At 34.1% G+C, this 26,859-nt stretch overlaps 1 protein-coding gene and 1 long non-coding RNA gene across 7 annotated transcripts in view; one reads left to right on the top strand and one right to left on the bottom strand.

The window, feature by feature from the left end:
- Window positions 1-338: 338 nt before the first annotated feature.
- Window positions 339-26,859, top strand: part of LOC148948763 (uncharacterized) — a 96,306-nt gene continuing 69,785 nt past the window's right edge. Inside the window, exon 1 of one of the 4 annotated variants that reach the window (XR_016142237.1) lies at window positions 339-384. This is a non-coding gene — a long non-coding RNA (uncharacterized LOC148948763). The other 3 variants (XR_016142236.1, XR_016142235.1, XR_016142238.1) reach the window with 3 other exon arrangements.
- Window positions 7,853-26,859, bottom strand: part of LOC148948764 (uncharacterized) — a 79,898-nt gene continuing 60,891 nt past the window's right edge. For all 3 annotated transcript variants that reach the window (XM_089094659.1, XM_089094661.1, XM_089094660.1), the window contains exons 4-6: window positions 18,600-18,781; window positions 16,811-16,954; window positions 7,853-8,687 (exon numbers count right to left, since the gene is read on the bottom strand). In XM_089094659.1, coding sequence (XP_088950785.1) covers window positions 8,580-8,687; window positions 16,811-16,954; window positions 18,600-18,781 — 434 coding nt within the window. In that variant the 3' untranslated portion in view covers window positions 7,853-8,579. The remainder of the gene's footprint in view (window positions 8,688-16,810; window positions 16,955-18,599; window positions 18,782-26,859) is intronic.

The raw sequence follows: 26,859 nt of genomic DNA, 5'->3' as shown, positions 1-26,859 counted from the left end.
TTTTAATGTCGCTCCTTACTTTCAGTTTAAAAAACTTGTTTTTTTTTTATTTAATTGCATTAAAAGTTGATGCTTGCCCATTTCTGCCAAACTAATATTGCATATCATTTACATTGCAATTTAATTGCAATTTTGGGAATGGGTGACCCCCACTATTGATTAGTGATTTCCAAGGTTTGACATGGGCACTTTGCGTTTTTGTATTCCCCCTCCCCGGGAATAACCTGTTGTTGTAAAGGTTTTGGGTATTAGAAAGAGTTGATATTCCGCTGTCTATTATTTCATGATAAAAAAACTATGATAAACTTAATGACATAGACTATTGCAAAATTCATCAATCTATTTGGACAACCCATTGAAAATAAAATATGCTGAAATTATCAGGTATTCTAGCCTATAGGCCTAGGTCTTCAGAAGAGACTCTTCTTCGTGTACTCTTCAGAAGAGAGGGAATGTAACATCTTCTGGCTCCTTAAAAAAATATGGTTCTGACTCTAAAAAATTACGATGAATTACAGTTTACTAGAATTTAAGGTAGGATTCTAGGTAAAATTTTACCAAATCATATTATTGAGTTAGGAATAAAGTGAATACACCATTCAATGCCTTTTTAGTAAATATCTACCAAATCATATTATTGACTTATGCATAAAGTGAATATACCACTTGATGCCTTTTTTTATGCTGATTATGAATAGGCTATAATATTCATTTCTATCGGAAATAAATTTCAGCCCCCCCCCTATATATGCAAATTCATGGTATATATTTCTAAATTAGGGAGGGGTGGGGGTAAAGTTTAAACTTACCTCCCATTCATATCAGAAATAAAATTTGCCATCACCCCCCCACCCCTACTGTAGAAATACATTATTGGAAATGAATTTCAGCCCCCCCCCTAACCTAACCTAACCCCACCCCCATATGGTCAAATATATATCCTGAATGGACATATATAGGGGGGGGGGGCTAAAATTCATTTCCAATAGAAATGATTGTTATATTTGTAATCAGCATAAAAATAGACATTGAATGGTATAGGCTATTCACTTTATTTGAAACTCAATAATATGATTTGGTAAAAATTTACCAGATTCTAGGCATAGTTTACTGCAGAAGCTGGTAAATATATACCAAATCATATTATTGAGTTAGGTATAAAGTGAATACACTGTTTGATGCCTTTTTTTATGCTGATTAAAAATATAATAATCATTTTTATTGGAAATGAATTTTAGCCCCCACCCCCTATATCTTCCAATTCAGGGTATATATTTCTGCATTAGGGGGTGGGGGTAAATTCTGCTTTAGCTACTTTTGCCCATCTTGGAAAGGGGTTAGGTTAGGAAAATGAAACTTTTAGGGATAGGTTTACAGGCTAAAGTAGACTATGTCCCAGGAAGGTATTTTGAAGTACCTACCTCCACTCCTTCTCCCTCTAGAGGGTCCTGACCTTTAAAAATCTGTGTGTTATAAAAGTGAAACCTTGCAAAATAGATCTTCTGCTTCAATGAAGTACAACAAATTTTTCTCAGCCTCACAACTTTGTTCAATCCCAATTTATAAGGTTTTATAGATATTCAAGTACATTTTCTGAATTCTGGGAAAAAAACATTGATATGGCTTAAAATTCTACTCAAATAATAGGAATTGCATTTTCAGAACTAAAGCCAGAGAAAAAGAAACTGATGACTGAAAATTAAGGTAAATTGTTGTTTTGTTAAAATTCCAATAGGTATAGACTGGTCATGTAGGCAAATTTCACAACCCTATAGAGGGAGAAGGAGTGGAGGTAAGTACTTCAAAATACCTTCCTGGGATATACTTTAGCCTGTAGACCCATTTCTGAAAGTTTCGTTTTTCTAACCTATCCCCTTTCCAAGATAGCCAAAAGTACCTAAAGTAGTTTTGGGCAAAATTCTAGTTTAGCTATTTTTTGTCATCAAACAGTTGGTGGTAACGAACTGTAAGTAAGGAGCAACCCGGCTCAATGGTAACCAAAACTCTAGAAAACGGGTTTTTGATACCAATAGATATATCAAAAGAATCAGATTTCAATTCTGATTTCATATATATAAATTTCATCAAGTTTAGTGCTTCGCATCAAAAGTTACGTGCCTGAGAAAATTTACGCGCCTCAAAACAAGGGGGAAAGACCCCCTAAAAGTTATAGAACCTTAATGAAAATCACACCATCATATTCAGCGTATCAGAGAACCCTACTGTAGAGGTTTCAAGCTCCTATCTACAAAAATGTGGAATTTTGCATTTTTTGCCAGAAGAAAGATCACAGATGCGTGTTTATTTCTTTGTTTTTTTGTTGTTTTTTTTCCCAGGGGTGAACGTATCGACCCAGTGGTCCTAGAATATCGTGGGAGGGCTCATTGGAACGGAAATTAAAAGTTCTAGTGACCTTTTTAAGTGACCAAAAAAATGGAGGGCAACTAGGCCCCCTCCCACGCTTATTTTTCCCAAAGTCACCCGATCAAAGTTTTGAGATAGCCATTATGTTCAGCATGATCGAAACTATGATAAATATGTCTTTTAGGATGACTTAATCCCCCGAAGTTCCCAGAGGGAGGGCTAAAAGTTATGAACTTTACCCAATGTTAACATATAGTATTGGTTATTGGGAAGTATACAGATGTTTTCAGGAGGTTTTTTTTGTGTTTGTGGGCGGGATGGGGGGGTCGGTGGTTATGTTGGAGGATCTGTTCATGAAGGAATTTTTCATGGGGGAAGGGAAATTGCCATGAAGGGGGCGCCAGACTTTCCAGCATTATTTATTGGTTATTGGGAAGTATACAACCATTTTCAGGAAGGATTTTTTCTGTAGGGGGGGGGCTAGAGGAGGGGTTACTCTGGAGAATATTTCCGTGGAGGATGTTTCTTTGGGGTAAGGGACATTTCTATGAAGGGGGCGCCGGATTTCCAAGCATTATTTAAAAAAACGATCAGAAATTAAATAAAAAAAAACAAGTTTTTTCAACTGAAATGTAAGAAGGAATATTAGAACTTAAAACGAACAGAAATTATAACGTATGTGAGGGGGTTCTCCCCCAAGTCAATACCTTGCTCTTTACGCTACAGTTTTTTTTTAGTGCTTTCAAAGAGCTATCTATTCTAATTAAACGGGCTTTGTGATTCAGGAGTTTGTGAATCAAAATTAATTTTAACTTTTAACGTAAAGAGCGTGGTATTGACTAAGGGGAGAACCCCCTCATATACGTAATAACATATACGTAATAAAAAAAAACAATAAAAAAACAAGCAATACGGCTCAATAGTGATCGAAACTTTTAAAAACGGAATTTTGATGTCAATAAATGTATCAAAAGAATGTGTTTATAATGCTGATTCTAAATATATAAATTTTATTAAGTTTAGTATTACTCATCAAAGGCTACGAGCCTGAGAAAATTTACTCGATTTTTTAAAGAGGGGGAAACATCCCCTACAAGTGAAAGAATTTTAATGAAAATCACACCGTCAGATTCAGCATATCAGAAAACTCTATTACATAGGCTTCAAGCTCATATCTGCAAAAATCTGCAACTTTTTATTTTTTGCCAGAAGAAAAATATACGAATATAGAAGTTCGTTACGTAAGTTAATTTGTAAATTACGTCAGAACCAAATTTAGAGAGAGCCATTTAGCAAAAGAAAAGTAAAATTTTTATGCAAATTTTGTTTACTTATTCAATGACGGTGAGCCAAAATAAAAGCTGCATTAACTAAAAAACGATCAGAAATTAACTAAAAAAAACAAGTTTTTTTAACTGAAAGTAAGGAGCGACATTTAAACATAACATGAACAGAAACTATTCCGTATATGAAAGGGACTGTCCCCTCCACTATACCGCGCTCGTTTCGCTTAAGTTTTTTTTTGGTTATTAGAATAAATTTTTGAGACAGAGTCAAACTTTAGCGTAAAATGTGAGGCGTTGAAGAGGGGAAAGCCCCTTTCATATACGGAATAATTTCTGTTCGTTTTAAGTTTTAATGTCGCTCCTTACTTTCAGTTTAAAAAACTTGTTTTTTTTATTAATCTTGGAAAAGGGTTAGGTTAGGAAAAGGAAACTTTCAAGGATGTTTCTTCAGACCAAAGTATGTCCTGGGAAGGTATTTTGAAGTATCTACTTCCACTCCTTCTCTCTCTAGAGGGTCCTGACCTTTGATGACCTTTAAAAGTTTTTGTGTTATAAAAGTGAAACCTTGCAAAATAGATATTCTGCTTAAATGAAGTACAAGAAAACTGTTTTCAGCTTCACAACTTTGCTCAATCCCAATTTGTGAGGTTTCAAATATCTGCAAATACATTTCCTAAATTTAGAAAAAAACCCATTGATATGGCTTAAAATTCTACTCAAAAAACAATAATTGCATTTTCAGAACTAAAACTAGAGAAAAATAAACTGATAACTGAAAATTAAGGTAAAATGTTGTTTTGTCAAAATTTCAATAGGTTTTTGAAATTTTGCCTACCTGTCCAGTAGGCAAATTTTGAAGTCTTAGAAATCAGAAGAGGGTTAACATAGAAGCTTGGCAATACCTTTCCAGAGTATGTTTTTTGCCCTAGATTTATGACTGAAATTTTTATTTTCCTAACCTAACCCCTTTCCAAGATAGCAAAAAGTAGCTAAACTAGGATTTTACCAAATGAAACTTTCAGGGATAGATCCACAGACTAAAGTATGTTATGGGAAGGTATTTTGAAGTACCTACCTCTACTCCTTCTCCCTCTAAGGGGCACTGACCTTTGACGATCTTTATAAGGCTTTGTTTTAAAATAGGAAATCTTTCAAAATAGATCTTCTGTTTAAATGAAGTACAAGAAAAGTATTTTCAGGTTCACAACTTTGTTCAATGAGGTTTTGACAATCTGCAAGTACATTTTCTAAATTATGAAAAAAACTATTGATATGGCGTAAAATTTGACTCAATTAACAGGAGTTGCATTTTCAGAAATAAAACCTGAGAAAAGGGAGCTGGAAACTGAAAATTAAGGTATAATGTTGTTTTGTCTTTATTCCAATAGGTAATAGACCTGTCAAGTAAACAAATTTATAAGACATAGAAATCAGAAAAGGTTAACATTGTAGCTTGGCAATACCCTGCTGGAGTATGTTTTTGGTCCTTGATTTATTACTGAAAGTTTTATATTCCTAACCACTTTTCAAGATAGCAAGAAGTAGCTTGTCTAGAATTTTACCAAATGTATCCTTTGTAAACATGGTCAGTAGGTTCCAAATCTTTAATATGATGTGGTTTCAGATTAGTGGGGTTGGATGGTTGGGACTAGGCTAAATAGGATTAACTAACTACAATCTAGGAAAACTTTTTTAGTTTTCCTAGCCTATTCAACTACAATTATTCAGCTTTGCAACTCTTGCCTTAAATTGAATGTACCCATTATAGAGGTTGTGAATGGTTTAGATGTTGTTTCCTTACTTTAAGACCAAATGTCCAAGGCTGGGCAGCACTTTCCAAGTTTAGGTTAAAGCATGCCTTTAAGCTTAACCTTTTATAACTTTGAAAAAATATATGTTTCCTTTGATTTGAGTCCACTTTTCTGTGACTTTAATATTTGAAAGCATAATCCCAATAATTAAATAGAAATTAAGCCATGGGATTTTTTTCAAATTTAAGATACATTTTTGCAAAATCTGTAAAACCTTATAAATTAGGAATTAGCAAATGTATCAGTCTCAAGAATCTTTCCTTGGGCCTCGTTTCTGCTATAGGTCTCTTTCTTGAACTTTCAGTTTTATGATGCAAAGTTTGTATGAATTCATCTAGTGCCCTGTAGAGGGGAATAGGTGGGGGTAGGTGCATCAAAAGACTTCCACCAGGTTTAATTAAGGATATGGATCCATTCTAGACAGTTTCATTCATCTAGCTCTATTACTTTCAAAGATAACAAATAGCCCATATTCTAGAATTTCACAAGCTGTTGCCATAGATTGATTATCCCTGCCTGAGGAAATAGCTTATATTTCTTTTAGTACAGTATCAAATAACTACCTCCTTTGAATATCCTATCCCTATTCTTTTAAAGTTTCAACTGTTTTCTGTTGAGGATATTTTTGCATATAGGTGGCTTGTAGGCTAATAAGTTTAGAAAATGGTATATTTAGGGGTGGCTAGCCCCCATCACTGCAATGTAATTTGTTCAGTTGATGTCTAGCTAGTTCTAAAATTTCTTAGTGCCAATACTAAGTTAAGGTACCTCAAAACAAGTTTACAAAGTATGTTCCCATGAGGTGGGTTACCATAAAGGGAACTGCAAGATACTTAGTTAAACACTGCCATTCCTTGATTTAATTTTTTCTGGAGTTTTTACCAGAAGAAATGGGGTCCGAAGTACCTCAGGTAAATTCCCAAATATCTAAAGATTGTCTGATTGCTATCAGATAATATTGATGCTGATGTACAGGCCTTGCTGGTGAAATGCTCTATGAAAAAGTAAGCTCTTCCAAAGCACTGCCTGGTTTAACCCTGCATCCAGGAGGTTGCAGTGATGTTATCTATATTGAAAAAGAACTTCCATTTGAGATAACCATCAAGGATGTCTGAAAAGATATTTTGATGAGGAATCTGAAAACACGTTTTTTCTTTTTTATGCATGACAGATTTGTTCAAATTCAAGTAAAACTTCACCCAAACCAGAAGACAGAAGTTGGCTAATTTTTTTTCAGTGTAAATAAAAACTACACAAAAGGAAATTGCATCATAAGCAAGGAGCAGGTATAGAACAAGTTCCAAAGCTGCCAGTAGCAGTGATTCCAAAAGCTGCTGACACTTTAGCAGCAGAGCTTGTTTTGACAGCTTTTCTTTGAGAAAAAGTTTTTTTTATGTAAAAACAGTATTTTCAGACAAAATCTACCAACAAATTTGAAAACTGCCAAGTAGCATTGCCACTTTGCTACCCCACTTTTTACACGGCAGGGAAAGAGGTTGTTGCACACAAGGGGAGCATGTCCTTTACCACTGAACTAGGTTGCAGGTGCATGGACTAGAGTGGAATCAGTATGCAAAAGCTTTTAGTTGTCATGCTTTGTGCTATAGTAAGAACAGACTAAGGTTAGTGCTGATCACAAAGAATCCTATGTTTATGGCCAGATTGGCTAGAGCTGGCTAAGAACTATACCTTATTGGAGAAAGACAGGAAGAAGTATACTTCTTTATCTTAAAGTGAACAATTTCAGGAGGGGGCTCAGAAAAAATAGAAAATAGTGGAGCAGTAGTTATACATTTTATAATGATAAGAGATGGTCTAGTAGAGGAAAGAAAGAATTTGCAGAAAAAAAATTGTATTCTTTATAGCTGTCTTGGAAATTTGTTGAGCTTGGTGAATGGAACTCTCAGGAATGGATCAACAGCCCAAATATCAAGACAGCAAGGCTTTCTAAATCCATATACAACCTTCCCCCTCCCCTTTAGTGATCTGGCTCTTCATAAATTTGGACAAAAAGTTGTGCTTGGTAAATAGCATTTTCAAGATGGAAAACAGTCCAAACAAGAATGTTGGAAGGAGATTCTAGAAAAAATGATCATAACTTTGAAAAAAAATCTGGCTTAGAATCCAACAAGTTCTGGGAGCTGCCTTTAAAACAATGATATTTGTCTTTCCTCGATTTCTTTTTCTTTATGACCCAAATCACAAAGAAACGCTGCTATCCTTGCATGCCTTTTGATAATCTTGTGCATAACCATGTGATTACGTCACTACTATTACGTAGGAACAAAGGATTTTTTTTTGTTTTGCAATTTTCATCACTATCAGTAAACAAGTAATTCAATCATTTTTGGATTTTAGCTTTATCACACTAATAATTTGTGACTCTTTAGACACTGTTACTTAACTGTGTAATAAACTCAAATAACAACCATAAAAAAAATGAATTAAAAAGAATTATTCTAAATGATTACTAGAGTCTAAAAGTGGTTGTGTTCACTGTCTGTAACATTAGGAATTGCCCTCTGAAGAATGGTCCTATCACGACATCACTTTTTTTCTGAAAGGATGTGCAAAAGTAAACAACACTCAAGCGTTTTCGATTGTGCCTGTGTATATAAGTAGGAGGAGTCACCACCCTTTCTAAGATTTGTATGATGAAGGTTCATCCGGGAATAGTGATACATGAAATCAGCTTTGTCTCTTCTCTAGAAGACTGGAAAAGTGGACTTAATTGATCTGACTTCAGTCCAAAAACAATTTTTCCTTATTTATCTTTGAAATTTACACACATTTAGGTAATGTTCAAAACGAAAGCATGCAATGAAGACATAGGTAGTAAAAATCAAGGTTTCAAATCCACTTTGGCAATCCTATTTGAATCACTATAAAGAACTTAGGAGTTCAAAAATTTATTTTCTATAAAATTCGTAAAACTAAAACTTTAACCTGATTTAAAAAATGGATATCATATGATAACTCGTCATCAAATCCCAGCAAAATTATTATTTTCATCGTCAGCAGTGTGTAGAGATTTTAATGAAAATTTTTTGAGTAATCCATGTTGTCCTGGACACAACGCTGGCTGGCACCACAATTAAATATATCTATTATTTCATTTTCAACAGCATGACATTTTCTTGTTTCTGTTGTCCTGCTGATTGCGCAATGAAACCTTTGTTGTATCTTGTTCTGGGTCGTTTTCTTGCCACTGATTATTTTCTAGTATCTGTAATATAAATTCATCATTTGTTAACTTAATAGCTCAATAGCCTAATTAAAAAAAACAACAATAAATAAATAGCATGTTAACTTTTTAATGAGCTGATAAACAGAATAAGGCTTAACTAAAACTAATCCTGGTCTCAGGGAATAAACATTGATATATAGCCTTCTATCAGACAACACTGCTACTGCTACTAACAACTCACCACAGCACCAATCTGCCTAAGGCCAACTCAACTACGCACGCTCCTCCTCCATCCCTATCTATTCAAAGCCTTCCTCTTTACACCCGCCCAAGAAGTTCCCATTTCCCTTAAATCTTTCCCATTGCAACACTCCCAACTGTGGACAACCTGCTTTCCATTTGCCACAAAACGGTTGGCCGAAAAGGACAATCTTTGGCAATTTGTCATTCTTGGTCTGCAGAACGTGCCCTAGCCATCTGAAACTTTCTCTCATAGCCCTAGAAAGCAGTATTGAACCACATTTTTTGTACAGCCTTCTGTTTGAAATGTGGTCAGTCAGCCTGGTGCCTATAACAGTCCATAGGCAATTTGTCTGGAAAACATCTAGCAAATCTTCTTCTGGTTTTTGGAGCGCCCATGCTTCCACCATATTTGACCTCTGTCATCAATGTAGCTCCCAATATTTTAATCTTGGTTCATGGACTTGTCTTCCTATTCTTCCAAACTTTTTTTCAGCTGTGAAAAACACCCTGAAATTTCAAATCCTGCTCTGAGTGAAGTATATTTTTTATGTGAAAACGTAAGATAATTATTTAAAACAAATATCTATCACAAGCCCACGAAGGGCCAAATTCGGACTTAGGAGTCAATAAATCATATGGCAAAAATGCAAAAAACAACAACAAAAAATAAAAATCATAATGAATAATCATTTATGAGTCAATAATTAAACTGTAAAAAGTCAATAAAAAAGATATAAACTGGTCAAACCAAACTTAAACAAATAAAAGTCAGAAAAAGAATTAAAAGGGACATTAAAAGGGGGGGGGGGGCAAAATAAGCGAATAAGTACAAAAAAGAACAAGGTATAAATATATACAATTAAAAGGGACACTAAAAGAGTTTCAATAATTTAACTGCATAATGTCAATAAAAGAGTTAAAAAGATAAAACTGGTCAAAAAGGAGGGAAGGGGACAAAAATAAGTGAATAAACACAAAAAAAGAGAATTAAACATAAAATATAATAAAAATTAAAAGGGAAACTAAAAAGAAGAGGGGGGGGAGTAAGCAAATAAGTGCAAGAACCTGGGGAGCCCCATCAGCCAAAAAAAGAGAAAAAAAAACAAAAAGGGAAAAACTAGTGGGATGTTTATTCATTTTTTGTGTGATGAAGGGGACAAAAGTTTTCTCATATCTGGAAGTAATGCAGGGAATGGGGGACAAAATAGAGATGGGCTCAGAAACAGTTCAAGGCGGCCGTAATCTGGATGGGGAGTGACGTTTGGTGAAAATACTTGCTGTCCGCAATGCTAATGAAATAAAATAAAATGGGATGACTGGGTTTGTTATTGCATTTTTTGCAAAATGGAGGCACAATGAAACCCTCCTTCGCTCAAGGGTTTCCAAACTAGTTTTTTTTTTTTAAGCAGAGAGTATGGCACCTTGCCTTCTTTGAAAATTATTCGCAAGGCTCTTTATTGGATTGATTCAATTTTTTCCGATTCTTCACGAGAGATACCAGGGTGCCAAACTGGACAAGCGTATTCGAGATGCGGGCGGACAAAAGACGCGTAAATCCTTAAGGAGTGGGAAGAGGGGACGCTAAATTTATTTAGGAGCTTAAGAAGGGCGATAGACACATTAGCTCTATGGACAAATGTCTTTAACGTAGATGTCCCACTTAAAATTTGAAGAAATTGTGACGCCAAGTAGTTTAAATGAAAATTTGAGGAAACAGGGCAAGGATTTGAGGAAACAAATTGGCATTATCATGGAATTAGAGGGGATTACTGTCATGTCTAAGTCCAAGGCCTCATCTCCAATTTCATTCAGGATACTCATAGGGTCGCTTATTAGATTTCTGAAGCAAATTTCAACAACCATTAGGTCATCAACAAATTCTCATCGGTGAGGAAATTCCTTTGCGAGGCCGTTAATCATGACTGAAAAAGAGGGGATCTTAGAGAGTACCTTGAGGTATGCAGGGGCGATCCAGTATTGTTTTAGGGGGGCGCAAAATAGGTTGATTTGATAAACTTGCATTAGGAGCAAGTTTAATTAACGCAAACTTACGTTAATTAAGTAAATTACACTACTTTAGAGTACGTTGGGGGGGGGGGCGTCCCCCCTTTCGACAGGGAGAGGATTTGAATAATGATTCTGATATTTGACAACCTGCGATATATTTGTTGAGAAGGAGGCAACCAATTTCACCAGTAAGGGATCAAAATTAAACTTGCTGACAAGTTTCCCAACTAAAACATTGTGGTTAACAAGGTCAAATGCTTTCTGAAGGTCAATGGAAATTATATTTAGCCAGGAATTAGGCTTTTCGGGGATTTTTCCGATGTGGTCAATAAGAGAAACGAGGTAGTGGGAACTTGTAGTGGATTTTAAGTTCCCAAATTGCCTCAGGTCAGTAAGAGGTTCTATTTTTTCCTTTAGCCAATCTGCAAGGAATCCTTCATAAAGTTTCGAGAAAATAGGAGTAATAGCAATAGGAGGAACGCCTTCAAAACCAGGCTTTCCGTTTTTCTTTTCAAAGGGGTTATGAAACCCAGTTTCCAATTTGTTGGAATTTGCCCAGACTCAGTAATCTCGTTAAATAACAGGAAAGACAATGGCTTAAAAAGGAAGACACTGAAGGCACTAATAAGAGGAAACTGAATATCCAAAGGACAGACACTTGTTTTTCTTAGTTTTCCAATATTTCTTTCTATCTCAGACGGGGAAACAGTGGGAAAAGAAGGGGAAAGGGCTCCTGTTGGTAATTGGCTGATCAATGGTGGAAGGCTCTGGACAATGGAAGCGAGGAATTTATTCAGATTATTGGCAGTAACATCAGGGGACTCGAGTAGATTGAAGTTAAGCTGCTCAAGTCTCCTGCCACACAGCTTTTTAACTTCTGAATACCAATTTTTTGGTTTGTTAGTGAACAATTCTTCGACCTTATTTTTGTAGTACGATCTTGCCAATTTACGAATTTCTCTTTTAATTGATTTTCTTAGTTTATTGGCTTCATCCGGTTTACCATTTCTGAAAAGCTTCAATTGAGTTCTAGTTAGTGTTTTTATAGTTTGGTTAATAAAGGGTTTATCACTGGAGCACCTTTTTAAATCTATTTTCTGGAAACAAATTTGATATTTATCAATTAGCTTTTTGTGGACTGTAGCCATTTTCTCATCAAGAATTTTAAAAATATAAATATCAGATCAATCTTCAGCATTCAGCCACATACCAGAAGAAAGAAGACTAGAATTTTGAAGGGGGCGATAAATGCCATAAGTTATTGGGGAAGAATGCTTAAAATTTGAGGATGGGGGGATAAAAGAATCAAAAGATGATGAATTCCACCTAATGGGGACAAAGCTGAGGGAGGGCTGTAAAAACTATACATATTAGTTAAAGTAACATTAAGAGAGGTATTTCCTCGAGTCTTTGGTATTTTAACAATTTGCTTTACTTTAAGTGAGGAGCAAAATGAATCCATTTTAAGGTCGTTCGCATCGTCAACTAAAAAAAGGCCAGCATTGGGGTACTTAGAAATAACAAAATCTACAATTGCTGGATGAATTTACGTTTTAAATCGTTATTTTGATTTGAGGAGTAATAGAAACCAGCTATTGCAATAATATTAAATTAACAAGGGAGTACTCTTGGTCTAATACTTAGCCAGAGGATTTTATCATACTCGGATAAACTAGGGACCCAAATAACCTTTGGGTAAAGTTTACTCTTAGTAAACAACAAAAGACCGCCACCTTTTTTTCCGAGTGGGTGGTCTAAAGGACGGAGTTTAATAAACTCTGAATAATTTGTCAGGCGCAGGGACCCTGGGTCATGGGACCGTACTTCGGTAATAGCTTTAATATCTATTAGATTTAATTCTGAAAGCACCTCGAGATCGGCAAGCTTTTCAAAATCAAGACTTTCAGCATTAGTAACTAAAAGTTTACGAAAAACAAACCGATTGGGGAATCGCGACAGGGAGACTTGATGAGTTTGAGAATTTCCTGGGTGGGGTTTTAATTTAATATTAGGATGCTTTGGAGAAGAAAGGTAAGAGAAGGATTTACCTTGGGGATTTGGAGGGTGGGGGACGGGCAAAGATATGGACGAAGCATGATGAGGAAGGTGCAACTTGTTTCCTGTTGATGGGAAGTGAGAACAATTGGATTTATTACAAGACAATTATTAAATACAAAAGTCTCAGACCTGAGTCCCGTTGACAGGGTAGGCACGAGGGATGAAACGAATGGACGAATGGAAAGGGATAAACGACGAATGGTGGGGTTTCGTGGAGACAAGGTAAGAAGGAGTCGAATTGGGGGGGGGGGGGTTGATAGAAGAAAGGGGGAGATGGGATTTACTTTGTCAAATGACAGGTGGAGGCTCGAACCAGTCAACGACATCTTGAGTGCATGGAGAGGACAGGGTTTGCAAGGGGGTTTGTGACTGGGAGGGATATGAGTAAGATGGGATCGTGGGAGGGTTTGGCTGCAGTAATGTCTGTGATGGTGATTTGACTGGTCTTGAGTAAATTTCTGGGCTGGAGGGCCGTTTCGGGAAGAGGGTACCTGTTGGCATGTTGCTTTGTATCGGATAGGGAGTTGAGGTAATGAGGTGTATTTAACAAGGGAGGAATGGATCCGTAGTGCTGCCTAAAAAAGGGGCTTACACTGTGGAATCTTTGACTGGTAACAGCTGGGACTCCCCAAGTTTGTGCTCTTGGCTTTGTTTGCAGCTTGATTTTATTTGCAAAAAGGAAGAGGGGACATAGATATGCAGGTTATCACACTCGGAACAACGCCCGCTTGATGCTAACTTTAATAAAGGAACATGGTCAAAATTACACTTTGCTTTAACATATTGCCAGTGAGGTAAAAACAACATAAGTGCAATAACGAGCACTTGTTTTGGTCGCACTTGTTATATAAGAAACGGGAACAAACTCCAAGACTAGCTTCGTTTCGCTTTTTGAGGTCATGGGTAATAGATCCGTGATTATAAGGGCACTTTGGACCTAATTTGCAATTTCCTTGCTTAAAAAACTTGCAATTTTTTATAATACTATTATCAGGAATACTTTTTTCCTGCAGCTTGCCTGGAGCACGATCATGTCTAAAATCACATTTATCTCCTAATTTGCAATTCACTTCCGTACTGTCAAAACGAATCCGGGCATCTGTGATTGAGTTCTCAAGGTCAGGTACAATTTCTGAACTCAAGATTTATGTCACTTGTAGTGGCTAAAGTTGATGAACATAATCCTCTGCTCCTTCATTAATATTCATTGAGCTTGAGAGCGATGCACTTTTTTGATTATGAGATTCTAAGGTGTTATTTACCTCGTTTGGGATGGAATTATTTGTAGGTTGACTTCTTGAATCACTTTTATAAATTGACAAAAAAATCTGTAATAAGCATTAACACATCCGTTAACTTTTCTTTTAAAGTCAATATTTGTGTAAAATCTGGCTGTAAGGAGGGGGCTGCCATGACGCTCTCCGTTTTAACAGATTTATCCATGCTGCATTCAGTGGCTTGGCACGATACGTGCATTGAGCGTTCGGGAAGAACTTCAAGATCTTGGCGCTGATGAGGGGCAAGGGAAATTGTATGATCGACTGAACTAGGCCCAGCCTCGTAAGGCACGTTTGGTTTTTCTGTTCAAAAAGAAAGTTGGCTGAGTGGAGGGTCAGGAAAAGGAGTAGGACTGCTTAGGTCACTTAGGATGCTAAGAATTCTTTTCTTTCAACGGGGGTACGAGGCGTTCGAGGGAAGCCAGAACGGGGTACAGAAAGACCCGGAGAAGAAGTATGATTTACCTTGGATTTAGTGGAGCAATCAAGGCACATCCAGGAGTTACTCCAATTGGTAATATATATCCTGGCACACTTTTCGGCCCCTGTGTGAGTCACAATTAGCACATTTAGTTGAGTTACATGTAACTCGTAGTCTACACTCTGGACAATATTGTTTTTGTTTTGCCACTTGGTCATGCAAAGGTCAAGAATCACGGAATTTATCTGGTAAAGTTGCTTTGAACTTTGAGAGCCCCTCCTACTGTCATTTCTATACATTATGTTTCAGGAAACTATAAAATTGGCGAAGAGGATTGTGATAGAATCTACTGTAATAGGGATATATCTATACAATAGAAAATCTGCTAGCATAGGTATATATACAATTCTGAAGTAAGGTATGGCTATGAACAAAACACAGTTTTATTAGTCCCTTGACATTTATAAGATGGAAAAATTACAATGCAATTTTGTATTACCAAATCATTAATTTCCCCAATATGTAGCCAACCATAATTAGTAACATATTATATAATTTGTTGGTTATTGCATAAGTATCAGCTTTTATGGGCTTAAAGGGTTATGTTCTTTGGGTGATGACTTTAGCTGTTCTAAAGCAGGTATTGTGAACCTTTTCCATGATTGGAAAGATAGACATTTGGTCATTTTTCTTGTCATTTTTAGTGATGGCCCACAGCTGACAAATGTCCAAAAGTAAGTAGGTCCCTGAAATGTAACTGATGGGTCACTCTATGGCTCTATAGTTGAGTGATTTGTTGTCCCTCTTCTGAAGCTTTATGCCAAAGAAGCTAACATAAGTTTAAACAATAAAGAACTCATAAATTTATTTTCAAGAAGAAAAAAGCAGACAAATACTGAATGGTAGTTAGTTTAAAAACTAGCTGTTGTATCTGAGCATTATCAGGGCCGCCCTTTGAGGGCGGTGCGCCCCTTTTCTATTTTCCATAAAGCTAATCGAAAACCCTTGTCCCTAATTATATTTTTTGAAAAATTACGTGCTTATTCATTCATACATCAGCTGTAGTAATTCAAAAGGTACTTATTCAAAAGTAGTGAATCTTACTGGGGAGTGAAAAAGTGCGTAATGACTTAAGGATTTTTTAGCTGTTTAATCATGACCAGTTTCCTCACACGAAAGTTTTAGTTTGCTTTTTCAAAACAAGATGTTTTTTTTAATCATAACATTTTCAGATTTTTCTTTACAGAGCTCTCAAGTACTGCTCTTGTTCGACTCGCTCCTTATAATCATCTTGTTAGTTTTTTTTCTATATTTTTTTTTCTTTTTTTCTATAAAATTAATTTAATTTTCTATAATATGTTTTCTATTAATTTTCTATAATAATTTCTATAAATTTTTATAATAATTTAAATTTTTTTCTATAGTTAATATTTTTTGTTTGTGTATTTTTAATTTCTTTCATACTCCACATTCTAATACTTATTGTACTATGTTTCTTGGGTTATAAATAAATTGTTATTATTAATGCTTTTTTGGCTGAATTTTCATAACCCATCAGTAGCTTTATATTGTCCTAGGGAAAATTAAGTTGTGCATTTTATCATTCAAAGTCTCACTTGTTCTAGTGACCTATCAAAGACCAATTGCTGTCTGTTTCTATTTCAACACTATAACTGTGTAACAAACCATTCCATGAAATAAATTGTAAGCCTCACTTCTCTGTAATAATGACATTTGTTTGATTTGTCGATTTATATTTTATCAATGCTGTTGTGTTCAAAATGATACACTAACGCCATATACTTGCCAAGAGTTCTAGTTATTTACTTTCAAAGAAAGATCATAATGACGGTAAATACTAAAATATGCCATTCAAAATACCGCACTCGCAAATTTCTGACATTTTTATGCCTGTTAGGAAAATTGACCTTACAAAACAGTAAACGCTCTTGTCATTCCGCTTGATTGTATGCAAGATTTCTGTACAAACAATTGTTCTGAAAGAGGTTAACTTCAGCCCCTAAACCTCTTCCCCCTTTTTCTGTTGGATCACCAATTAATGTGTATAATAACTATATCTGAATAATTGTGTGGCATATGTTTCTTTTAAATAAGGTAGGTTTTGTTGTGAAGACTTGTTCTTTTTTTTTACTTACCCTTTTCACAAGGAATTTTGCGGCACGTTCAATATTAACATTATCTTTAGCTGAAGTCTCAAACCAACCAATAAATCCTTTCTCTTTACAAAAATCATCAAGTTTGCTAGGACTATTTGCTATACCCTCCTTTGGTTGATCGCACTAGAAAAAAAAGAGACAATGAATTTGACAAGAAAAACAATGAAGTCAAGGAAAACAGGAAATTTCAAGAACATGCTATATACACGGTAATGTGCATAGTCCAGTGTTCCCACGGTCATTTCATTTTCATTTTAAAAAAGGTCATTTCATTCTTGCTATTTTGGACTACTATTGTCAAGAAAATGGTGACGAAGTCACTATTTCCAGACTGGACAGAGGTCCTGTAAAAAAAAAACAACTGCGTTCTCCATAAATAAAAACACTACATCTAGATATTCTGTATTCCAAAAACAGAAAAATTTTCAAATAAGTCTCAATAGTTAATTTACAGGCTGAAATTGTGTACTAATTCACTCACACCAATACAAATATCAACTCTAAACAAATTACGAATTATCTTTAATATCTCAACGATAGTAGTTGAGCTGTATCAGTTGAGGCTGATGGCTTCGACTGTATACTGGCTCGAAGTATTTTGCAGTAGGCATCAAGACATGGCTAATTGTAGTCCGAGTAATTGAGAGGCAAAATTACACAGCGTAAACTTGAGCGAGTGGCGCATAATACACAAGTACCAAAATTCCTTCCCCCTACGGAAATAAAAAAAAACTAAAATAAAATTCTCAAATTTGGAAAGGCTTATTTTCCACGGGGGGGGGGGGTATTTTCCGGGGGGATAATTGCAGGGGGGTAAGCGCCAGCCACCATTCAGAGCAACCCAAGCTACAAATGGCTAAACCTATGTGCTTTCATTCTATCTGAAAGTAAGGTACCATTGAAAAGAGTAAAGAAGAAAGAACTGGCATATAAAAGTAAGAAAACTACGTTTACTTGCGCTAAAAAATCAAAATTGCATAAGGATATTGGTACGAGCTTTAGTGTAGTGTTCCAGTTTCTGAGATCATTCGTTCTCGTGCTATTTTGTTTGCCAGGCTAATTTAGAAGAAATAAACTTAAAATTTAAGTTTTTGAAAACATCTGAAAAAGCTTAGCTTTCATTTTCAAATTTTTCTAGAGGGAAGGGCTCAGACGCATCTTGCCTCGCGCAGCCGATGAGGGCATCCTTATGGGCTTTAATGGATTTTGTTTTCTTGCTCCAGACAGCCTTCCTGTGTGTGGTAAAAATTTGCCTTTCTTAAGTTTCCCTGGTGAGAAATCTTACTCGCCTTCGCTCTATATCTCTAGTACTTTTATTATAAAATTTTAATTTAAAAAACGACGTCAGGCTCAAAAATAAATAAGGGCTGACATGGATCATTAAAATTTTGGAATACAATAAAAGTCGCTTACAGGACAGTGGGCTATTCAGAAATATTTTGAGGACAGAGAAGCGTGTATGATTGGTTGGAAACTTTCGGTTGGAGGTAAAAAAAAAATTGTCGTTAGATCTTCATGAAATAGCATGATTTCCATGTTAGTAATACATTTTTATTTTACCTGTAAATGTCTCTAATACCTAAAGATACCCTTTAAGACCCCCCCCCCCCCCCCACTCATAAAAACAGTTTGCTTAACCAATTGGTTGCTTAACCAATTGGTTGAACAGTTTTTTTTTCATATTGCAGTATGGCAGATATTGCAATATCAATAGGCAGATATTTATTTGGCTTTATAATAATAAGTTTTAATGTACGAATAAACTTGCCTTATTAGCTAAAAGTACACATGGTATAGGACTCCCATCTGGTAATTGAACTTTCGAGTCCAAATCCTGTTTCCATTTCATAACAGCGTCAAAGGTTGCTGCTCTTGTCACGTCAAATACTATAAAGGCTCCTACTGCTTCTTTGTAGTAAACTCGGGTCATGTTATTAAATCTCTCTTGACCTAAATAACAGCAAGTGTAAATAAGAGTCCTTTACTGAAGTCTAGCAGCACCAATAAATAATAAGAAAATAAACCACCTGGCTTTATTAACAAAAACCACAATAAACCACCTGGCTTTATTAACGAAAAACCACAATAAACCACCTAGCTTTATTAATAAACACTGGCTTTACTGGGTAACTCAAAAACTGTTTTACTGTGATTAACTGAAAAAAACAAAACAAGTTTTCTCAAATGAAAGTAAAAAACCACATACAAACTTTAAACGAACAGGAGTTATTCTGTATGAGACGCCACCCCCTGAATCCCCTGCTCTTTACGCTAAAGTTTAACTTTTTGTCCCAATTCTTTAAGAACGACTGCTTAAATACAAGGGGCCGGAAGTATTTTTAACCACTATAAAGCTTTAGTATAAATGTTAGGGGTTCAGAAAGGGGCAACCCGCCTCATATACAGAATGATTCCTGTTAGAAAAACTTCTTTGTTGGACAATATTTGTTTCTATCTATGTTGTTCATTTTTAGTGGGCATGTTTTATTTCCCTGTTTATTAATTAGAATATCTGTAAACCCTTTTCCAGATTTTCTTCTTAGGAATTAAGATTTTGGATTGCTATTTAAAATTTTAACAAATATGAACCTCGGTCATAATTTTGTGAACAATAAAACAATAGTACAAGAATTTTCACAATAGCTTTAATACAAAATTTTGATTGTATGAGAAGGATTGCTATTCCCACGGATTAAAAATCTTTATAATTATCGGTCTTCTATGGGGATGGAGTCATCCTGATCCCCCATCCTGGTGACAGCCTTGAAGTAACGCATGTGTTATCAACCACTTTTTTAGAAGAATATTTGTGCATTACATTATGTGATCACTATATGTTTGTTCAAATAAATGTATGTTAAGGCTGTTTATTGAAAAGAGTAGTCTACTGGTTTTTTATCTTAAAAAATGATTAAAAAAGGCCATCAAGAATCAATGCAATGTGATAACTATATGTTTGTTCAAATAAATGATTGTTAAGGCAGTTTATTGAAAAGAATACTGGTTTTTATCTTAAAAAAATTATTTAAAAAGGCCATCAAGAATCAATGCAATATGTGATCATTATATGTTTGTTCAAATAAATGTATGTTAAGGCGGTTTATTGAAAAGAATACTGGTTTTTTATCTTACAAAAATGATTAAAAAAGGCCATCAAGAATCAATGCAATATGTGATCATTATGTGTTTGTTCAAATAAATGTATGTTAGTAGAATGCTAATAATGAATTCTACGAGACATAGCAAATACCATGTTATTCTATGAGACATATAGCAAATACTTCTACGAGACATATAGCAAATACTTCTACGAGACATATAGCAAATACCATGCTATTCTACGACGCCCCCGTACCAAACAGGTTTTTTTCTGATAGATATTCTATTCTACTGGTCATTACACTCTTTCTTTGTCAAGAGATTTACGCAATTTAAGGACAAGTTTTTCTGACGTAGATTTCTAGTTCATGATATATAAGTTTTTTTTTTAGGTTAAATCCGTGGTCATTCATCTGTAAATTGATTAGTAGGTTTTTTTTTAACTTGGCTAATAGGTTTTTAAACCTATTACTACGAACGCTACATGCATTCCATTTTTGGAGCTAGGAGCGAGATTGTGTGATGCTATAAGACTGGTTTTCGCTTCATGGGTTCATTAATAGAAGGACTAATGTTTATGAAAAGGGTAATTACGACTTTAGTTTACGAGATTTGCGAATTTTTTGCGAAAAGATATTTGCGTAAAGGTATTGCGATGGTTAAGAATGCCTCACAGGTAATTAAAGAATGAGATGCGTGCATCAACAATACAAAGAATAAGCTCAGATACTTAATAGATTTGACGCTTACAATAGACATTGATAGAAATTATTCATTAGCTTAATTGAAAAGTAAAGATAGAAAAACATTGTGACTTGACCTAGCTTTACCTCGCCGATGTGGTCTGTATAACACATAAGTAACGTTTGGAAAGTATTGTCAATTTAAAAAGAAATGGCTGAAAAGTGTTTTGAGGGGGATGGGTTGCATGGAGGGTTGAGTTGCACGAGAGTTCAGTTACATGGGAGACCGGTGCCCGGGGGTGTCGGTTAGCCCGGGGGTCCGTTCCCCGGGGGATTCAGTTGCACGGGGGTTGAGTTAAATGGGAATTGAGTTCCACGAGAGTAGTGCTTTGTCGTGGTTTAGCCGTGAGAAATAACTCAGTTATTTGCTTGCGTGTATAGGAATTCCCATGTTATTTGCTTGCTTGTATTTTGTGTTAAAATAAGTAGTTTTTGTATCTTTTAAAAGAGCTTTAAGGGGTTTGAGAGACTCAGTTGCCTAATTCCGTGTGGTGTTCCTTTACTTGGTGGTCATTAAAAAAGAAATTTTTGTGTTAAATAAGGAGTTTTTGTATCGTTTAAAAGAGCTTTACAGAGTTTGATAGACTCAGTTGCCTAATTCCGTGTGGTTTTTATTTACTTGATGGTCATTAGAATATAAAATTTCTTTGGTATTTTTTTTATATATTAAAATATATTTAAGGGGTTTGAGAGACTCAGTTGCCTGATTCCGTGTGGTTTTTCTTTACTTGGTGGTCATTAAAAACGAAATTTTTGTGTTAAATAAGTAGTTTTTGTATATTTTAAAAGAGCTTTACGGGGATTGAGAGACTCAGTTGCCGGATTCCAGGTGGTTTTTATTTACTTTATGGTAAATAAAAAAGCAAATTTTTTTTTAAATCATTATTTTTTTTATATTTTAAAAGATCTTTACTGGGATTGAGAGACTCAGTTGACGGATTCCCTGTGGTTTTTCTTTACTTGGTGGTCATTAAAAAAGGAATTTTTGTGTAACATAAGCAGTTTTTGTATCTTTCAAAAGAGCTTTAACGGGTTTGAGAGACTCAGTTGCCTAATTCCGTGTGGTTTTACTTTACTTGGTGGTCATTAAAAACGAAATTTTTGTGTTAAATCAGTAGTTTTTGTATCTTTTAAAAGAGCTTTAAGGGGTTTGAGAGACTTAGTTGCCTGATTCCGTGTGGTTTTTCTTTACTTGGTGGTCATTTGTTGTATCTTTTAAAAGAGCATTACAGAGTTTGAGAGACTCAGTTGCCTAATTCCGTGTGGTTTTCCTTTACTTGGTGGTCATTAAAAACGAAATTTTTGTGTTAAATCAGTAGTTTTTGTATCTTTTAAAAGAGCTTTAAGGGGTTTGAGAGACTCAGTTGCCTGATTCTGTGTGGTTTTTCTTTACGTGGTGATCATTTGTTGTATCTTTTAAAAGATCTTTAATGGGTTTTAGAGACTCAGTTGCCTAATTCTGTGTGTTTTTTCTTTACTTGATCGGTCATTAAAAAAGAAATTTTTGTGTTAAATAAGTATTTTTTGTATCTTTTAAAAGAGCTTTAAGGGGTGTGAGATACTCAGTTGCCTTATTCCGTGTGGTTTTTCTTTACTTGGTGGTCATTAAAAACGAAAATTTTTTGTTAAATAATTAGTTTTTGTATATTTTAAAAGAGCTATTACGCGATTGAGATACACAGTTTCCGGATTCATTGTGGTTTTTCTTTATTTAGTTGTCATTAAAAACGAAATTTTTTTGATAAATAAGTAGTTTTTTTATCTATTAAAATATATTTACTGGGATTAAGAGACTCAGTTGCCTGATTACGTGTGATTTTTATTCAAGTGGTTTTAATGAAAAAATAAAAATTATTGATAAATAAGTGGTTTTTTTATCCTTTAAAAGATCTTTAAATGTTTTTAGAGACTAATTTTCCTTATTAAGTGTGGTTTTACTTTACTTGGTGGTCATTAAAAACGAAATTTTTGTGTTAAATCAGTAGTTTTTGTATCTTTTAAAAGAGCTTCATGGGGTTTGAGAGACTCAGTTGCCTGATTCCGTGTGGTTTTTATTTACTTGGTGGTCATTTGTTGTATCTTTTAAAAGAGCTTTAGAGAGTTTGAGAGACTCAGTTGCCTAATTCCGTGCGGTTTTCCTTTACTTGGTGGTCATAAAAAACGAAATTTGTGTGTTAAATAAGTAGTTTTTATATCTTTTATAAGATGTTTCAGGGATTGGAGAGACTCAATTGCCTGATTCCGTGCGGTTTTTTCTTTACTTGGTAGACATTTTTTGTATCTTTTAAAAAATCTTTATATGGTTTGAGAGAATAATTTGCCTAATTCCGTGTGATTTTCCGTTACTTGATGGTCATTAAACGAAATTTTTGTGTTAAATAAGTAGTTTTTTTATGTTTTATATGAGCTTTAAGGGGTTTGAGAGTCTCTTTTTAATTTTTCATTGTGGTTTTTCTTTTCTTTTTCGTCATTAAATTCTAATTTTTTGTTTTAATTTATTAGTTTTTGTATCTTTTAAATGATCTTTACGGGGATTGAGAGACTCAGTTTTACCTTGTCACAGTTAAATATTCTTTTTTTTCCAAAGTTCATTTTGAATTTCTTTTGTTGAAATGCAAGAGTTGGAATATTTCAGTAGTGCTTGGTTGTGGTTTACCTTGTCACAGTTACATTTTCTTGATTTTTTAAAGTTGATTTTGAATTTGTTTATCTGAAATGCCAGAGTTGGAATAGTTCAGTAGTGTTTGGTTGTGGTTTTCTTTTTAACATATTCTTTTTTTTGTTTTTTCAAATTTCATTTTTAATTTCTATCGTTTAAAAGCAAGAGTTGGAATATTTCATTAGCGTTCGCTTATGGTTTACATTGTCAGAGTTACATTTTAATGATTTTTCGAAGTTCACTTTGAATTTCTTTCGTTGAAATGCAAGAGTTGGAATATATCAGCTGAGAGTGGCTGCGGTTGACCTTGTCACAGTTAAATTTTCTTGAAATTTAAAAGTACATTTAGAATTTCTTTCGATGAATTTTAATAGTGTTAATATTTCATTAGTGTTTGGTTGTGGTTTACCATGTCAAAGTTAGATTTTATTTATTTTTCAAAGTTCATTTTGAATTTCTTTCGTTGAAATGCAAGAGTTGGAATATTTCAGTAGTGTTTGGTTGTGGTTTAAATTGTCACAGATAGATTTTCTTGATTTTTCAAAGTTAATTTTTAATTTCTTTAGATGAAATACAATAGCTGGAATATTACAGTAGTGATATGATGTGATTTAACTTGACAATTTTAAATTTTCAATATTTTTAATAGTTAAATATGACTTTGTTTAATTGAAATGCAAGATTTTTAATATTTCAGAAGTTATTGTTTGTGGTTTACCTTTTATAAGTTACATTTTATTGTTCATTTAAGTTTCATTCGGAATTTATTTCGTTGAAATGTAAGATTTGGAATATTTCAGTAGTGTTTGTTTGTGGTTAACCATGTCACAGTTAAATTTTCTTGATTTTTCAAAGTTCATTTTGAATTTCTTTCGTTGAAATGCAAGAGTTGGAATATTTTAGTTGTGTTTGGTTGTGCTTTACCTTGACAAAGTTGCATTTTCTTAATTTTTCAAAGTTAATTTTGAATTTCATTTATTGAAATGAAATAGTTGGAATATTTGAGTTGTGTTTGATTGTGGTTTACATAGTCAAATTATATTTATCTTGATTTTTGAAAGTTCATTTTGAATTTCTTTCGTTGAATTGCAAGAGTTGGAATATTTCAGTAGTGTTTGGTTGTGTTTTACCTTGTCAGAATTACATTTTCTTGATTTTTTAAAGTTCATATTGAATTTCTTTCGTTTAAATGCAAGAGTTGTAATATCTCAGTAGTGTCTGGTTGTGGTATACCCTGACACATTTACATTTTCTTGATTTTTCAAAGTTCATTTTGAATTTATTTCATTTAAATACAATAGTTGTACTATTTTAATATTGTTTGCGTATTTGTTACATTGTATAATTTACATTGTCTTGTTATTTAATTGATCTCTGATTATTTATATCGTTTACGTGAAAGATATGTACTTTTTAATGAGCGAATGGGTGTGTTTTACCTCGGCAAACTTAAATTTTTGTGATTTTTCAATGTTAAATTCGAATTGATGTCGTAGTGATTACAGTGTTGGAATATTTCAGGATTGTATGTTTGTGTTTTACCATGTCAAAATTACATTTTCTTGATTTTTAATACTTAATTTTGATTATCTTTCATTGAAATGCAATAGTTGGAATAGTTCAGTAGTGTATGGTTGTGTTTTATCTTATATTAGTTACATTTTTTTGATTTTCAAAGTTCATTTTTAATTTTCTTTCGATGAAATGAAAGAGTTTTAATATTTAAGTAGTGGATGGTTGTGGATTAAGTTTTGATAGTTAAATTTTATTGATTATTCAATTTTAATTTTTTCATTTTTTATTTGAAATTCACGAGTTGGAATATTTCAGTAGTGTATGGTTGTGGTTTACCTTGTCATAGTTACATTTTCTTGATTTTTCAAAGTTCATTTTGAATTTCTTTCCTTAAAATGCAAGATTTGGAATATTTCAGTAGTGTTTGGTTGTGTATTACCTTGTCACAGTTTCATTTTCTCGATAAATCAAAGTACATGTTGTTTTGCTATAGTTGATAAGCTATATTTTGATTTTTTCAGTAGTGTCAGAGTTAAATTTTATTGATTATTAAATTCTAATTTTGAATTTATTTCTTTGAAATTAAATAGTTGGACTATCTCAGTAGTGTTTGGTTGTGGTTTACATTGTCACAGTTACATTTTCATGATTTTTGCATATTCATTTGAACTGCTATCGTCGAAAAACATGAGTTGGAATATTTCAAATTTGTTTTGTCATGGTTTAACATGTCAAGGTTACATTATCATGATTCTTCAATGTTCATTTTTAAATTCTATCGTTTAAATGCAAGTTGGAATATTTCAGTAGTGTTTGTTATTGTTTTAACTTGTCACATTTACTTTTTCTTGATTTTTCTAAGTTCATTACGAATTTCTTTCGCTGAAATTCCAGTGTGGGTCTATTTCCGTCGTGTTTGGTTCTGGTTGATCTTATGATTGATACATTTTCTTTATTTTTCATAGGTAATTTTGAATTTCTTTCGCTGAAATGCAAGAGTTGGAATATTTCAGTAGTGTTTGGTTGTGGTTTACCTTGTCACAGTTACATTTTCTTGATTTTTCAAAGTTCATTTTGAATTTCTTTCGTTGAAATGCAAGAGTTGGAATATTTCAGTAGTGTTTGGTTGTGGTTTACCTTGTCACAGTTACATTTTCTTGATTTTTCAAAGTTCATTTTGAATTTCTTTCGTTGAAATGCAAGAGTTGGAATATTTCAGTAGTGTTTGGTTGTGGTTTACCTTGTCACAGTTACATTTTCTTGATTTTTCAAAGTTCATTTTGAATTTCTTTCGTTGAAATGCAAGAGTTGGAATATTTCAGTAGTGTTTGGTTGTGGTTTACCTTGTGAAGTCTACAATTTAGTGTTATTACAAAGTTAATAGCTGAGTTTTTTCATGTATATGTAAAATTTGGATTATTTCAGATGTGTTTGGTTGTGGTTTAAAGTGTTAACGTAACATTTTATTGATTTTTCAAAAATGATTTCGAGATTTTATATCTTAAATGGATGATATGGACTATTTCAGTAGTGTTTGGTTGTGGTTTACCTTGTCGCAGTAACAGTTTCTTGATATTTCAATGTACATTTTGAATAGAAATAGTTTAATATATCTAGACTTACTCATACAGTAGAGTTATGTAATGGTTTACCTTATCACAGTTACATTTTCTTGATTTTTCAAAGTTCATTTTGAATCATTCAAGAAACGTGATTAAACACAATTTTAAACTACATGCTATTTGCATGCATTTCCTTGGCACCTTTCCAAACGAGTGGGGATTCCCCGCTGGTTCCTACACATTGCAAAAAAGTGAGCAGTACGAAAACTCCACGTTTTCAACCAGACTGGTTTTTAGACAACACACCCACCGAGATGACACACACACATAGAGACGAGACATGCACAGACACGACACACAAACAGAGTCATAGTGAGAGATATATCCAAAAAGTTGGGTTGATCTAGGTTCACTTAGAGTGGCGCGCCACTCTAAGTGAACCTAGATCAA

The sequence above is a fragment of the Artemia sp. Qi Xiang Cuo genome, chromosome 9 (assembly GCF_049724085.1).
Source record: "Artemia sp. Qi Xiang Cuo chromosome 9, ASM4972408v1, whole genome shotgun sequence".
Taxonomy (NCBI): domain Eukaryota; kingdom Metazoa; phylum Arthropoda; class Branchiopoda; order Anostraca; family Artemiidae; genus Artemia; species Artemia sp. Qi Xiang Cuo.
Note: the sequence above shows the minus strand (reverse complement) of the source record. Positions and strands in the feature narration are given on the sequence as shown.